At 34.1% G+C, this 18512-nt stretch overlaps 1 protein-coding gene across 1 annotated transcript in view; it reads right to left on the minus strand.

Moving 5' to 3' along the window:
- Window positions 1-4028: 4028 nt before the first annotated feature.
- Window positions 4029-18512, minus strand: part of rbm26 (RNA binding motif protein 26) — a 55548-nt gene continuing 41064 nt past the window's right edge. The window contains exons 20-22 of the mRNA XM_061974692.2: window positions 10676-10762; window positions 8831-8944; window positions 4029-4589 (exon numbers count right to left, since the gene is read on the minus strand). Coding sequence (XP_061830676.2) covers window positions 4500-4589; window positions 8831-8944; window positions 10676-10762 — 291 coding nt within the window. The 3' untranslated portion in view covers window positions 4029-4499. The remainder of the gene's footprint in view (window positions 4590-8830; window positions 8945-10675; window positions 10763-18512) is intronic.

An 18512-nucleotide genomic window follows, 5' to 3' on the forward strand; every position in this document is an offset into this window, starting at 1 on the left:
ACAAGGTGACAAGAACTAAATCATCCAGACTAGAGATAAATTGTATTATTATGTTTATTTTACCTAAAAATAAATATATTTATTAATTAAAAAAAAACAACCCAACTAAATAAATTTTTACTATATTTTGCTAAAAACATCAAAATTAATTGTATTTTTATTTGTATTTTTTCCTGACTCCTTATTACATCCAGCCATAGAATTATACATTAAAATAAACATATTTCAAATAATTGATTTTAAATTATCATAATAATTCATTTAAAATGACCATATTTAATTATTAAAATAATTGCTTGTTTATCAACAACTTTAGCATTTTATTCATTACATTTTGAAACTCTCAGAAGCCAAGTTATGTTATATTCCTTAATATTTATTTATGCAAGTTTGAAGTATCAATTATCTAAACACAGTTTTGTTTGCATATTTTCAGGATGTAGATATCTATATATATATATATATATATAATATGTATGAAATACTTGACTTGGTGACTAGCTGTCAATATACTCCTCCCCTCTTAACCACGCCCCCAACCACGCCCCGCCCCACCCCCGACCACGCCCCCACGCCCCACCTCCCGAAATCGGAGGTCTCAAGGTTGGCAAGTATGGTGATAAGGAAACGTTGTGTTTTTAAAAAAATTAAAAATTAAATTATATATGTATATATATATTTATATATACATATAAAAAATACATTTTTAACAGACTGTGTTATGTTCGGAGCAGGCCCGGCCCTAACCAATCTGGCGCCGTAGGCAAGATTTTAGGTGACGCCCCCCCCCACATCAGCAGTGAAGTGTATATACTCACAAGAAACCGAATAGCTTTGTCTTTGACCTTTTTTTTTTTTTTACTTACAACTATACCTAATATATAAAGGGGTGGAAAAGTGACTATTACCTGCAGGGCAAACATTAGCTAACCAGAAGGCAATAACAATGTAAACAAAAAACACCTGCTTAAAAGATCTAATACAAATGTCCCTGAGGAATGTAAGGTGGGAGTACTGTAATTACCTAACGTTACATTATTATTTTCCATAACAATTTAGCCCCCTCCACAATATTAACCCGACGTTAAAACAGAACTAGCTATTTATTGATTAGCAATTGCCGAATCATGTAACATTAGCTTAATGCTAAAAAGCCAGGTTACTATCACATTCTGTAACAGACAATTTCATGTAGGCATACCTGCTACCTCTGTCGGCGTAATGTTGTAACAAATAATATTTCTATTAAATAGGCTTTACTTTGCATTTTAATTGACGTGGGATTATTTTTTGTATTTAGAAATAATAGTACCAACTTTTTTTTTTTTTTTTCCTCCAACATTTGTGGCACTGGCGTGGCGCCCCCTGATGGACGGTGCCCTTAGCATTTGCCTATACGGCCTATGCCACGGGCCGGCCCTGGTTCGGAGGGACACTTATAGATCAGTGAATGTTGCGGGGATTTTCTACAATTCCGATGGCCCCTGAAGGCACCTTCAGCATGACATGTGATTGGTGGAAAACAAGGAAGTGTGTTGTGTTGACAGTTTGAGTTTCTTGTATATATTTTGTTTCGTACAAGTTATGTATTTTTTATTTTACTGGTTATTTATTCATGTTTCACTGGTAATATTTATGTTCAATAAAAACAGTTTTTGTTTGTCAGTAAAACTTCAACAATGAATCAAAGCTTTAAAATCCATCTCAGTGTGTTATTGGCAGAGGTGGGACCAAGTCATTGTTTTGCAAGTCACAAGTAAGTCTCAAGTCTTTGCCCTCAAGTCCGAGTCAAGTCCCGAGTCAAGACAGGCAAGCCCCGAGTCAAGTCCAAAGTCAAGACTGGAAAGTCTCAAGTCAAGTCCTAAGTCCTGCATTTTCAGTTTCGAGTCCTTTCAAGTCTTTTTAACCACAGACTAATATATTAACACAGATTGTGTATGCTTTTCAAACGCTGTATTTATTTATTAAAACAAGTGCATTTGAAATTGCAGGAAAGAAAATTGTGCTGACATTGCACTTTATAATAGCACTATTAAGCAGTCATTTTAAACATTAACTCATTCCTTTACAGAACAAACACATTGAAAAATAAAGTGCAAATGTACTTATTTGTACAAAAGTGTTAACATTGAAAAAACATGACATATACGTGAACATAACAAAAAAGTTGTACTTTTTATATGTCAGGGCCCTATGCTGCATTGCATCTGCAAAAGACCAAATTAGCCAAGAGTCTGTCAGTCATTTGTGCACGATGGGGGCGTAGTATGATGCCACCATGGCTGAAAACTCGCTCCACTGGAGCACTGGAGGCAGGCACTGCCAAGACTCTCATGGCCACTCGGAACAGTGAAGGAAGAGTCTTCATGTTCAATGCCCAGAACAAAAGGGGGGAGAGAGTTGTTTTGGGTTGGTGCACTACTTGTAAGTGTATCTTGTGTTTTTTATGTTGATTTAATTAAAAAAAGAAAAGAAAACAAAATTATTTCTTGTGCGGCCCGATACCAATCGATCCACGGACCAGTACCGGGCCGCGGCCCGGTGGTTGGAGACCACTGAGGTAAACAACCAACAGTATGTCAGAAAGCTAGCTAAAACGGTACACATATTCATAATATAGTATACATTTTAACTGACCTTTATTTGACTATTTTTGTCTTTTTTTAGGTGGCTAAAATACGCGGTGCTGCTGACCGCCGTCTAACGTTACGTGTGATATATTGACTAACGTAACCCTGCTTAAAAAAAATCACTGAACAAAAAGTATGAATAAGGTAGTGAACTGCAACAGATTCCCGTGTTTGCAATAACGTTATAACGTTAGCAGTGAGTTTACAGCCTCACTGATTTAACTACACAGCAAATAAAAGTCACGTTACTTAGCCAATAAACGTTATCTTACATTCAAAACTTACCGTTCTTTGTGCAACTTCAAATGCCGGACGAAGTTGGAAGTTGTTGCCTCTCCATCAGTAATTTTGGAACCGCATGTGTTGCATACTGCAAACCGTTTTGTGTTGACCACCTCGTAATTTTTATACCCAAACGAAATTATTTTAGGTATCATTTTTTGTTCACTGGCGTGTGGTTTGGACATGTCTTCTTCCTTGGTTGTCCTGCAATTTGATTGGATGAATGCTGTGTGATGAAAACAAAGTAGATGTAATTTGATTGGCTGTTGTACTGAGAGCACACCAGCTGACACACGCAACGCTGATAGACAAGTACACAATGAAAAATACGGAGCGCTCCCGAATAACTTTTTCATCTTTGGGTTTTGGGGAAAGTAGCAAGTCATGTCAAGTCATGTCAATTCAAAAGGCTCAAGTCCAAGTGAAGTCACAAGTCATTGATGTTAAAGTCTAAGTCGAGTTGCAAGTCTTTTTACATTTTGTCAAGTCGAGTCTAAAGTCATCAAATTCATGACTCGAGTCCAAGTCATGTGACTCGAGTCCACACCTCTGGTTATTGGACATTATTTGATCATAATATAACATTTATTTTTGTTTCTGGATATGAAATATTTCCTTGATTAATGAAAGGACTTCAATGTTCTTGTGTTCATTAAATAATCAGAGAAGTAAATTGTACAAAAGTGCATTTATGATACATTCTATTCACAGTGCATAACAATAATAGTTTCTTCAGGAGATGAGGTTACCCACATATGCGGTCCTCTCCAAGGTTTCTCATAGTCATTCACATCGACGTCCCACTGGGGTGAGTTTTTCCTTGCCCGTATGTGGGCTTTGTACCGAGGATGCCGTTGTGGCTTGTGCAGCCCTTTGAGACACTTGTGATTTAGGGCTATATAAATAAACATTGATTGATTGATTGATTGATGAGCAGCACCTGCAAAAACAAGAACAAAGTTAATTTAATGAATGTTAAAATGATGTTTTTTTGTGAAAATGTTGCAAATATCTGACATCTTACCTTCCGTGTAGATTCAGACATTACAAATATTATTACCTTACGGAGACAGCAAGGAGGAATTGTTGAGGAAATTTGCTCTTTAGGTGAACATGAAGGTTTTTTTTGTTTTTTTGAAATGGTCATTTGCAACTTTTTAAAGGGTGAATCTTTTCACTGCCATGCTTTTTTCTCTCTTTTCCACCCTTTTCCTGGCAGTGTCTCCTGACCATTTCAATTCTTTATTTTTTGGGTTTGTTTTTTTTTTTTTTTTACAATTCAAAGTTGAAGCCAAATAACTGAGAAACTAAGCTTTCGTACAAATTATTTCAAAGCAGACATAAAATATTTACATATGATCAATACTGTAGTACTACTCCACAAAAAAGCTCGAGGTCAAAGGTAACAAACGGACAAACTACCACTTCTATGATCCAAAATGATCCCGGGGGGGAAAAAAAAAAAAAAATCGACATTAAGAGCATAAAAAAAAAAAAAGGTTGCCTGTGGAAAAGATATTAAAATCAAAGTTTCTTGGCTGTGGATGAATGAACAGGCAGTGGAATAAATAAAACTGCAGGAGATGTTCATCTGCGCCAGGAGCGAGGCTCGTTGTCGTCCTCCTCCTCGTCGTCGTCCTGCAGCAAGGCGTCGTCACTCAGGGATTCTTCAGGATACTGCAGGCAGAGGAGACATCACTGAAGGGTTATTCTCACTTCTTGCAAGAAGACTGACATGATATCATCAAGTGTAAACACACGTCTGGTGCAATGCTTCCCTCTGGAGGGCAATGTAGGAACTACAAGCATCACACTGACACTTCTCTGATGCTGCAAGTCATGTGATGCAGTCCTGTGGCATGTTTACTTGTGTGTGATATCATGTGCAATATAAGCAATCCTGCAGCGTGTTTACTTGTGTGTGATATCATGTGAGATACAAGCAGTCATGCAATGCGTTTACTTGTGTGTGATATCATGTGAGATACAAGCAGTCATGCAATGCGTTTACTTGTGTGTGATATCATGTGAGATACAAGCAGTCATGCAATGCGTTTACTTGTGTGTGATATCATGTGCTATAAAAGCAGTCCTGCAGCATATTTACTTGTGTGTGATATCATGTGCGATACAAGCAATCCTGCAGCGTGTTGACTTGTGTGTGATATCATGTGCAATACAAGCAATCATGCAGCGTGTTTACTTGCGTGTGATATCATATGCGATACAAGCAATCCTGCAGCGTGTTTACTTGTGTGTGATATCATGTGCGATATAAGCAATCCTGCCGCGTGTTTACTTGTGTGTGATATATCATGTGCGATATATGCAATCCTGCAGCGTGTTTACTTGCGTGTGATATCATGTGCGATACAAGCAGTCCTGCAGCGTGTTTACTTGCGTGTGATATCATGTGCGATACAAGCAGTCCTGCAGCGTGTTTACTTGCGTGTGATATCATGTGCGATACAAGCAATCCTGCAGCGTGTTTACTTGTGTGTGATATCATGTGCGATATAAGCAATCCTGCCGCGTGTATACTTGTGTGTGATATATCATGTGCGATATAAGCAATCCCGCAGCGTGTTTACTTGCGTGTGATATGTGCGATATAAGCAACCCTGTAGCGTGTTTACTTGTGTGTGATATCATGTGCAATATAAGCAATCCTGCAGCGTGTTTACTTGTGTGTGTGATATCATGTGCGATAAGCAATCCTGCAGCGTGTTGACTTGTGTGTGATATCATGTGCAATATAAGCAATCCTGCAGCGTGTTGACTTGTGTGTGATATCATGTGCGATATAAGCAATCCTGCAGAGTGTTTACTTGTGTGTGATATCATGTGAGATACAAGCAGTCATGCAATGCGTTTACTTGTGTGATATGTGAGATACAAGCAGTCCTGCAGCATGTTTACTTGCGTGTGATATCATGTGCGATATAAGCAACCCTGTAGCGTGTTTACTTGTGTGTGATATCATGTGCAATATAAGCAATCCTGCAGCGTGTTTACTTGTGTGTGTGATATCATGTGCGATAAGCAATCCTGCAGCGTGTTGACTTGTGTGTGATATCATGTGCAATATAAGCAATCATGCAGCGTGTTGACTTGTGTGTGATATCATGTGCAATATAAGCAATCCTGCAGCGTGTTTACTTGTGTGTGATATCATGTGAGATACAAGCAGTCCTGCAATGCGTTTACTTGTGTGTGATATCATGTGGGATAAAAGCAGTCCTGCAATGCGTTTACTTGTGTGTGATATCATGTGCGATACAAGCAGTCCTGCAGAGTGTTTACTTGCGTGTGATATCATGTGCGATACAAGAAATCCTGCAGCGTGTTTACTTGTGTGTGATATCATGTGCAATATAAGCAATCCTGCCGCGTGTTTACTTGTGTGTGATATATCATGTGCGATATAAGCAATCCTGCAGCGTGTTTACTTGCGTGTGATATAATGTGCGACATCCATTGCTTTCGGTCTCCCCTAGAGGGGGGGGGGGGGTTACCCACATATGCGGTCCTCTCCAAGGTTTCTCATAGTCATTCACATCGACGTCCCACTGGGGTGAGTTTTTCCTTGCCCTTATGTGGGCTTTGTACCGAGGATGTCGTTGTGGCTTGTGCAGCCCTTTGAGACACTTGTGATTTAGGGCTATATAAATAAAGATTGATTGATTGATTGATATAAGCAACCCTGTAGCGTGTTTACTTGTGTGTGATATCATGTGCAATATAGGCAATCCTGCAGCGTGTTTACTTGTGTGTGTGATATCATGTGCGATAAGCAATCCTGCAGCGTGTTGACTTGTGTGTGATATCATGTGCAATATAAGCAATCCTGCAGCGTGTTTACTTGTGTGTGATACCATGTGCAATATAAGCAATCCTGCAGAGTGTTTACTTGTGTGTGATATCATGTGAGATACAAGCAGTCATGCAATGCGTTTACTTGTGTGATATGTGAGATACAAGCAGTCCTGCAGCATGTTTACTTGCGTGTGATATCATGTGCGATATAAGCAACCCTGTAGCGTGTTTACTTGTGTGTGATATCATGTGCAATATAAGCAATCCTGCAGCGTGTTTACTTGTGTGTGTGATATCATGTGCGATAAGCAATCCTGCAGCGTGTTGACTTGTGTGTGATATCATGTGCAATATAAGCAATCATGCAGCGTGTTGACTTGTGTGTGATATCATGTGCGATATAAGCAATCCTGCAGAGTGTTTACTTGTGTGTGATATCATGTGAGATACAAGCAGTCCTGCAATGCGTTTACTTGTGTGTGATATCATGTGGGATAAAAGCAGTCCTGCAATGCGTTTACTTGTGTGTGATATCATGTGCGATAAAAGCAGTCCTGCAGCATGTTTATTTGCGTGTGATATCATGTGCGATACAAGCAGTCCTGCAGCGTGTTTACTTGCGTGTGATATCATGTGCGATACAATGAGTCCTGCAGAGTGTTTACTTGTGTGTGATACAATGAGTCCTGCAGAGTATTTACTTGTGTGTGATATTATGTGAGATACAAGCACTCCTGCAATGCGTTTACTTGTGTGTGATATCATGTGCGATACAAGCAGTCCTGCAGCGTGTTTACTTGTGTGTGATATCATGTGCGATACAAGCAGTCCTGCAGCGTGTTTACTTGCGTGTGATATCATGTGCGATATAAGCAATCCTGCCGCGTGTTTACTTGCGTGTGATATCATGTGCGATACAAGCAATCCTGCAATGCGTTTACTTGTGTGTGATATCATGTGAGATACAAGCACTCCTGCAATGCGTTTACTTGTGTGTGATATCATGTGAGATACAAGCACTCCTGCAATGCGTTTACTTGTGTGTGATATCATGTGCATGTTTACATGTTCTACATGTAAAGCGACTTTGGGTACTTAGAAAAGCGCTATATAAATCCCAGTTATTATTATTATTATTATGTGCGATAAAAGCAGTCCTGCAGCATGTTTACTTGCGTGTGATATCATGTGCGATACAAGCAGTCCTGCAGCGTGTTTACTTGCGTGTGATATCATGTGCAATACAAGCAATCCTGCCGCGTGTTTACTTGTGTGTGATATATCATGTGCGATATAAGCAATCCTGCCGCGTGTTTACTTGTGTGATATATCATGCGCGATATAAGCAATCCCGCAGCGTGTTTACTTGCGTGTGATATGTGCGATATAAGCAACCCTGTAGCGTGTTTACTTGTGTGTGATATCATGTGCAATATAAGCAATCCTGCAACGTGTTTACTTGTGTGTGATATCATGTGCGATATAAGCAATCCTGCAGCGTGTTGACTTGTGTGCATAACTTTGAATAGATGGCATATACATTTGAGAGAGTTTTCATATGAGTGCAAAGTCTGTGCTTTTAAAAGGCGGGGCCTGTTGCCTAGTGACGTATGACATCATCGAGGGTTTCAACAGAGCTGTGTTCGTTAGCTGTAGCAGTTAGCACTTTGTAGGCTCTGACACCAGCTCTTTTGAATCTTTTCACAGATTGTGTTACCTGTGCTCAAAGAGATTGAATGTGCTCCTATGGCTGTCATATCCTGTTGTCAACAAACAAGGTATTGTTTGGATGGCAAGTTTGTCACTTCAATCAGTGATTTGATGTTCATTATATTGGTTAATAATAATAATAATTCCTGCATTGACTTGCTGCACTTAGGACGCTGCATTGTTGACATAAAACCACATCAAAAGTAGCGTGCCACGTTACATCACGCCATCGCTCACGGCGTTGTAATGGAAATAAAAGTAACTAAATTGCTCGTTGCTAGTAAAAGTAACAGCGTAAGTAACGCTGGTATTACGAATGCTGATCAGGACTCCCCTAATAACTTTTTTCCAAAATCTTCTTTACCCCCTCGGAAACATGAATTGGCACCAACCTCATCCTCCTCTGCGTCGGCCTCGTTAGCATCCGCAGCACTCAGCGTGATGGCAGGTTTGTGCCAGGCCAGGTGTAAATTGTGGGAGTTCAACTTGGGGCCATGAAGGGCTGCCTGCAGTTGCGAAAATATGGATTTAAACGTATGTTGACAAGATTATATATATATATATATATATATATATATATATATATATATATATATATACACACATATATATATATATATATACATATATATATATATACATATATATATATATACATATATATATACATACATATATACATATATATATATATATACACACATACATATATATATATACATATACACACATATATATATATATACATATATATATATATACATACATATACACACATATATATATATATACATACATATATATATACATACATATATACATACATATATACATACATATATATATATATACATATACATACATATATATATACATACACATTATATATATATATACACATACATATATATATATACATATATATATATACATACATATATATATATACACACATATATATATATATATATACACACATATATATATATATATACATATATACACATGTATGTATATATATACACACACATATATATATATATATATATACATATATATATATATGTATATATATATATATATACACACATATACATATATATATATATATATAAGGGCTGCAACTAACGATTAATTTGATAATCGATTAATCTGTTGATTATTACTTCAATTAATCGGATAAAAGAGACAAACTACATTTCTATCCTTTCCAGTATTTTATTGGGAAAAAAACAGCATACTGGCACCATGCTTATTTTGATTATTGTTTCTCAGCTGTTTGTACATGTTGCAGTTTATAAATAAAGGTTTATAAAAAATTAAAAATAAATAAATTGCCTCTGCGCATGCGCATAACATAGATCCAACGAATCGATGACTAAATTAATCGCCAAATATCTTTATAATCGATTTTAATCGATTTAATCGATTAGTTGTTGCAGCCCTAATATATATATATATATATATATATATATATATATATATACATACATATACATATATATACACAAATACATATACATATATATAAGGGCTGCAACTAACGATTAATTTGATAATCGATTAATCTGTTGATTATTACTTCAATTAATCGATTAATAATCGGATAAAAGAGACAAACTACATTTCTATCCTTTCCAGTATTTTATTGGGAAAAAAACAGCATACTGTCACCATACTTATTTTGATTGTTTCTCAGCTGTTTGTACATGTTGCAGTTTATAAATAAAGGTATATAAAATTTTTTAAAATAAATAAATTGCCTCTGCGCATAGCATAGATCCAACGAATCGATGACTAAATTAATCGCCAACTATTTTTATAATTGATTTTAATCGATTAGTTGTTGCAGCCCTAATATATATATATATATATATATATATATATATATATATATATATATATATATATATATATATGTATGTGTGGGAAAAAAAAATCACAAGACTACTTCATCTCTACAGGCCTGTTTCATGAGGGGTTCCCTCAATCATCAGGAGATTTTTTTTTTTTTTTTTTTTAATCTCCTGATGATTGAGGGAACCCCTCATGAAACAGGCCTGTAGAGATGAAGTAGTCTTGTGATTTTTTTCCCCACACATACATATATTGCGCTCTACTACGGTATCGAGCACTATTTTTTGGATAACCTTATTAAGACATATATATATATATATATATATATATATATATATATATATACACACACGCACGCACACAGTTAGCAGGCAGCTCACCTGCTCTGCCTCGGCTCTCGTCCTGTAGGTGATGATTGCCGACAGGCTGTTGTCATCGATATGGCAGTCCTCGATTTCTCCAAATTGCTTCAAGATGGTCAACACGGAACATACAGTATGTCATTTCATAAATATAAATGTGTAAATAATCAAATAACCAGTTAAACACCACCTGTTACTGCAATTACCTACAGAAGTACTATGAAACAAATATATTACACATGCAGTCCTCCCTCGTTTATCATGGCTAATTGGCTAACGATTTTCCACTTAAAAAAATTATTAGTCAACGTATTACTTTTATCAGTAGAGCATTAAAAAGTGTAAGCTCTATTTAGTTTTTTTTTTTTTTACATAATTAGAGCACTCTAAACACGAAATATTAGCCATATAGTCACCTTTACACTTGTTTCACACAATATATCCTCCAAGCATCACCCGGTCACCACAACACGACCACTACCTGGAAATACTTAATCACATCCTGGGTAATTTCTCTACATTTGAACTGGGCTTCCATGTGCTAAAACCACAGGGGTAAGTTGAAGATTGTACACATTTAAAAAAAAAAAAAATGGCCGATATCAACAATATACGTCATAATGCCAAGTATCGGCACCGATACTCGATCGATCTCCAGAATGTACACATTTTTAATCGGGTAAAAAGCTTTGGTTATTTACATTTTTTGTGCAAATTATTGGTTCCAGGTCTGATTGTGGTGAATTAATTTCTCTTAAGTAGTATTGTTTTTAATAAATAAAATATGTTTGTAGTTGGAGATATTTTATAAATATGGCAGATATTGTATAAATAAAATATGTTTATAGTTGGAGATATTTTATTTATTAAAAACAATACTACTTAAGAGAAATTAATTCACCACAATCAGACCTGGAACCAATAATTTGCACAACATTTTTTAAATTTTATTAATAAATAAAATATCTCCAACTATAAACATATTTTATTTATTAAAAACAATACTACTTAAGAGAAATTAATTCACCACAATCAGACCTGGAACCAATAATTTGCACAAAAAATGTAAATAACCAAAGCTTTTTACCCGATTAAAAATGTGTACATTCTGGAGATCGATCGAGTATCGGTGCAGATACTTGGCATTATGACGTATATTGTTGATATCGGCCATTTAAAAAAAAAAATGTGTACATTCTTCAACTTACCCCTGTGGTTTTAGCACATGGAAGCCCAGTTCAAATTTAGAGAAATTACCCAGGATGTGATTAAGTATTTCCAGGTAGTGGTCGTGTTGTGGTGACCGGATGATGCTTGGAGGATATATTGTGTGAAACAAGTGTAAAAAAGTTTTCTCAAAAAAAAAAAGAAAGAAAAAAAGGCCGATATCAACAATATACGTCATAATGCCAAGTATCGGCACCGATACTCGATCGATCTCCAGAATGTACACATTTTTAATCGGGTAAAAAGCTTTGGTTATTTACATTTTTTGTGCAAATTATTGGTTTGAGGTCTGATTGTGGTGAATTAATTTCTCTTAAGTAGTATTGTTTTTAATAAATAAAATATGTTTATAGTTGGAGATATTTTATTTATTAATAAAATTTAAAAAATGTTGTGCAAATTATTGGTTCCAGGTCTGATTGTGGTGAATTAATTTCTCTTAAGTAGTATTGTTTTTAATAAATAAAATATGTTTATAGTTGAAGATATTTTATTTATTTAAAATATGTTTATAGTTGGAGATATTTTATTTATTAATAAAATTTAAAAAATGTTGTGCAAATTATCGGTTCCAGGTCTGATTGTGGTGAATTAATTTCTCTTAAGTAGTATTGTTTTTAATAAATAAAATATGTTTATAGTTGAAGATATTTTATTTATTAATAACAATACTACTTAAGAGAAATTAATTCACCACAATCAGACCTGGAACCAATAATTTGCACAACATTTTTTAAATTGTATTAATAAATAAAATATCTCCAACTATAAACATATTTTATTTATTAAAAACAATACTAAAGAGAAATTAATTCACCACAATCAGACCTGGAACCAATAATTTGCACAAAAAATGTAAATAACCAAAGCTTTTTACCCGATTAAAAATGTGTACATTCTGGAGATCGATCGAGTATCGGTGCCGATACTTGGCATTATGACGTATATTGTTGATATCGGCCATTTTTTTTTTTTAAATGGTGAATTAATTTCTCTTAAGTAGTATTGTTTTTAATAAATAAAATATGTTTATAGTTGAAGATATTTTATTTATTAATAACAATACTAAAGAGAAATTAATTCACCACAATCAGACCTGGAACCAATAATTTGCACAAAAAATGTAAATAACCAAAGCTTTTTACCCGATTAAAAATGTGTACATTCTGGAGATCGATCGAGTATCGGTGCCGATACTTGGCATTATGACGTACATTGTTGATATCGGCCATTTTTTTTTTTTAATGTGTACATTCTTCAACTTACCCCTGTGGTTTTAGCACATGGAAGCCCAGTTCAAATTTAGAGAAATTACCCAGGATGTGATTAAGTATTTCCAGGTAGTGGTCGTGTTGTGGTGACCGGATGATGCTTGGAGGATATATTGTGTGAAACAAGTGTAAAAAAGTTTTCTCAAAAAAAAAAAAAAAAGGCCGATATCAACAATATACGTCATATTGCCAAGTATCGGCACCGATACTCGATCGATCTCCAGAATGTACACATTTTTAATCGGGTAAAAAGCTTTGGTTATTTACATTTTTTGTGCAAATTATTGGTTTGAGGTCTGATTGTGGTGAATTAATTTCTCTTAAGTAGTATTGTTTTTAATAAATAAAATATGTTTATAGTTGAAGATATTTTATTTATTAATAACAATACTACTTAAGAGAAATTAATTCACCACAATCAGACCTGGAACCAATAATTTGCACAACATTTTTTACATTTTATTAATAAATAAAATATCTCCAACTATAAACATATTTTATTTATTAAAAACAATACTACTTAAGAGAAATTAATTCACCACAATCAGACCTGGAACCAATAATTTGCACAAAAAATGTAAATAACCAAAGCTTTTTACCCGATTAAAAATGTGTACATTCTGGAGATCGATCGAGTATCGGTGCCGATACTTGGCATTATGACGTATATTGTTGATATCGGCCATTTTTTTTTTTTTAAATGGTGAATTAATTTCTCTTAAGTAGTATTGTTTTTAATAAATATGTTTATAGTTGAAGATATTTTATTTATTAATAACAATACTACTTAAGAGAAATTAATTCACCACAATCAGACCTGGAACCAATAATTTGCACAACATTTTTTAAATTTTATTAATAAATAAAATATCTCCAACTATAAACATATTTTATTTATTAAAAACAATACTACTTAAGAGAAATTAATTCACCACAATCAGACCTGGAACCAATAATTTGCACAAAAAATGTAAATAACCAAAGCTTTTTACCCGATTAAAAATGTGTACATTCTGGAGATCGATCGAGTATCGGTGCAGATACTTGGCATTATGACGTATATTGTTGATATCGGCCATTTAAAAAAAAAAATGTGTACATTCTTCAACTTACCCCTGTGGTTTTAGCACATGGAAGCCCAGTTCAAATTTAGAGAAATTACCCAGGATGTGATTAAGTATTTCCAGGTAGTGGTCGTGTTGTGGTGACCGGATGATGCTTGGAGGATATATTGTGTGAAACAAGTGTAAAAAAGTTTTCTCAAAAAAAAAAAAGAAAGAAAAAAAGGCCGATATCAACAATATACGTCATAATGCCAAGTATCGGCACCGATACTCGATCGATCTCCAGAATGTACACATTTTTAATCGGGTAAAAAGCTTTGGTTATTTACATTTTTTGTGCAAATTATTGGTTTGAGGTCTGATTGTGGTGAATTAATTTCTCTTAAGTAGTATTGTTTTTAATAAATAAAATATGTTTATAGTTGGAGATATTTTATTTATTAATAAAATTTAAAAAATGTTGTGCAAATTATTGGTTCCAGGTCTGATTGTGGTGAATTAATTTCTCTTAAGTAGTATTGTTTTTCATAAATAAAATATGTTTATAGTTGAAGATATTTTATTTATTTAAAATATGTTTATAGTTGGAGATATTTTATTTATTAATAAAATTTAAAAAATGTTGTGCAAATTATCGGTTCCAGGTCTGATTGTGGTGAATTAATTTCTCTTAAGTAGTATTGTTTTTAATAAATAAAATATGTTTATAGTTGAAGATATTTTATTTATTAATAACAATACTACTTAAGAGAAATTAATTCACCACAATCAGACCTGGAACCAATAATTTGCACAACATTTTTTAAATTGTATTAATAAATAAAATATCTCCAACTATAAACATATTTTATTTATTAAAAACAATACTAAAGAGAAATTAATTCACCACAATCAGACCTGGAACCAATAATTTGCACAAAAAATGTAAATAACCAAAGCTTTTTACCCGATTAAAAATGTGTACATTCTGGAGATCGATCGAGTATCGGTGCCGATACTTGGCATTATGACGTATATTGTTGATATCGGCCATTTTTTTTTTTTAAATGGTGAATTAATTTCTCTTAAGTAGTATTGTTTTTAATAAATAAAATATGTTTATAGTTGAAGATATTTTATTTATTAATAACAATACTAAAGAGAAATTAATTCACCACAATCAGACCTGGAACCAATAATTTGCACAAAAAATGTAAATAACCAAAGCTTTTTACCCGATTAAAAATGTGTACATTCTGGAGATCGATCGAGTATCGGTGCCGATACTTGGCATTATGACGTACATTGTTGATATCGGCCATTTTTTTTTTTTAATGTGTACATTCTTCAACTTACCCCTGTGGTTTTAGCACATGGAAGCCCAGTTCAAATTTAGAGAAATTACCCAGGATGTGATTAAGTATTTCCAGGTAGTGGTCGTGTTGTGGTGACCGGATGATGCTTGGAGGATATATTGTGTGAAACAAGTGTAAAAAAGTTTTCTCAAAAAAAAAAGAAAAAAGGCCGATATCAACAATATACGTCATATTGCCAAGTATCGGCACCGATACTCGATCGATCTCCAGAATGTACACATTTTTAATCGGGTAAAAAGCTTTGGTTATTTACATTTTTTGTGCAAATTATTGGTTTGAGGTCTGATTGTGGTGAATTAATTTCTCTTAAGTAGTATTGTTTTTAATAAATAAAATATGTTTATAGTTGAAGATATTTTATTTATTAATAACAATACTACTTAAGAGAAATTAATTCACCACAATCAGACCTGGAACCAATAATTTGCACAACATTTTTTACATTTTATTAATAAATAAAATATCTCCAACTATAAACATATTTTATTTATTAAAAACAATACTACTTAAGAGAAATTAATTCACCACAATCAGACCTGGAACCAATAATTTGCACAAAAAATGTAAATAACCAAAGCTTTTTACCCGATTAAAAATGTGTACATTCTGGAGATCGATCGAGTATCGGTGCCGATACTTGGCATTATGACGTACCGGTATATTGTTGATATTGGCCTTTTTTTTTCTTTTTTTAAATGTGTACATTTAAAAAAAAAATGTAAAAAATGTAAAAATGTAAAAAATGTTGTGCAAATTATTGGTTCCAGGTCTGATTGTGGTGAATTAATTTCTCTTAAGTAGTATTGTTATTAATAAATAAAATATCTTCAACTATAAACATATTTTATTTATTAAAAACAATACTACTTAAGAGAAATTAATTCACCACAATCAGACCTGGAACCAATAATTTGCACAACATTTTTAAAATGTTATTAATAAATAAAATATCTCCAACTATAAACATATTTTATTTATTAAAAACAATACTACTTAAGAGAAATTAATTCACCACAATCAGACCTGGAACCGATAATTTGCACAAAAAATTTAAATAACCGAAGCTTTTTACCCGATTAAAAATGTGTACATTCTGGAGATCGAGCGAGTATCGGTGCCGATACTTGGCATTATGACGTATATTGTTGATATTGGCCTTTTTTTTTTTTTTTTTTAAATGTGTACATTCTTCAACTTACCCCTGTGGTTTTAGCACATGGAAGCCCAGTTCAAATTTAGAGAAATTACCCAGGATGTGATTAAGTATTTCCAGGTAGTGGTCGTGTTGTGGTGACCGGATGATGCTTGGAGGATATATTGTGTGAAACAAGTGTAAAAAAGTTTTCTCAAAAAAAAAAAAAAAAGAAAAAAAAAAGGCCGATAACAATATACGTCATAATGCCAAGTATCGGCACCGATACTCGATCGATCTCCAGAATGTACACAATACTACTTAAGAGAAATTAATTCACCACAATCAGATCTCGAACCAATTTGCACAAAAAATGTAAATAACCAAAGCTTTTTACCCAATTAAAAATGTGTACGTTCTGGAGATTGATCGATTATCGGTGCCGATACTTGGCATTATGACGTATATTGTTGATATCGGCCTTTTTTTTTTTTTTTTGAGAACTTTTTTTTTTTTTTAATAATGTGAAAAGTTTCCTTTTTAATTTGCAGATGTATTAAAATGGAAAAAACATACGTATTGAAAGCCTTTGCTCGATACTTTGTTGGTGCACCCTTGGCAGCATTAAGGCCTCAGGACAGAGACATCCTGGATGAAAACCAACACTTCCCATCCAACCTGATGGAGCTCAACAGGCGCTGCAAAGGGGAATGAGAGAAACTGCCCAAAGATAGGTGTGCCAAGCTTGTGTCATCCTATTCAAAAAGACTTGAGGCTGGAATGGCTGCCAAAGGTGCATCAACAAAGTATCAAGCAAAGGCTGTAAAAAACTAACGTACACGCAGAGGTGGGTAGAGTAGCCAGAAATTGTACTCAAGTAAGAGTACTGTTACTTTAAAGATGTATTACTCAAGTAAAAGTAAGGAGTAGTCACCCAAATATTTACTTGAGAAAAAGTAAAAAGTATGTTGTGAAAAAACTACTCAAGTACTGAGTAACTGATGAGTAACATACACACTCATATCATATATATATATATATATATATATATATATATACTGTATATATACATATATATATATACATACACACATATACATTGATATATACAGTATATCATTTATATGTATTTATTTTGCTGTTTTTGTTTACATGTTAAAGGTGTTTTAATGAATATACATGCATGTTTAACATATAGATTCCTTTCTTTCATGAAGACAAGAATATAAATTGATGTATTACCTGATTCTGATGACTTGCATTGATTGTAATCAGACAGTAGTGATGATAACGTCCACGTTTTCAAATGGAGGAGAAGAAAAGTTCCTCCTTTCTGTCTAATACCACATGAAAGTGGTGGGTTTTTGGCATCTTATTTGTCCAGCTTCCATATTCGTTTTTATACACTTTACAAGAAATATATTGGCGTCAAACTCCGTAGCTTGCTAGCTTGTTTACGCTGGCTTTCGGAGACTCTTATTTTGAAAGCGCAGGCGCGATGGAGCGGCACTTTTATTGTGAAGACAGGAACGTCCTCATGTGCGATCAGTCTTTAGGCTTTTGACGGCATGTACGGTTGAAATAAAGTATCTTTTTTCCTTCACACTTTTGATTGATTGATTGGAACTTTTATTAGTCGATTGCACAGTGAAGTACACATTCCGTACAATTGACTACTAAATGGTAACACCCCAATAAGTTTTTCCACTTGTTTAAGTCAGGTCATGTGACCACCTGGCTCTGTTTGATTGGTCCAACGTCACCAGTGACTGCATCTGATTGGTGGAACGAAGTGAAACGTCACCA

The sequence above is a fragment of the Nerophis lumbriciformis genome, linkage group LG15 (assembly GCF_033978685.3).
Source record: "Nerophis lumbriciformis linkage group LG15, RoL_Nlum_v2.1, whole genome shotgun sequence".
In the NCBI taxonomy this organism is placed as follows: Eukaryota; Metazoa; Chordata; class Actinopteri; order Syngnathiformes; family Syngnathidae; genus Nerophis; species Nerophis lumbriciformis.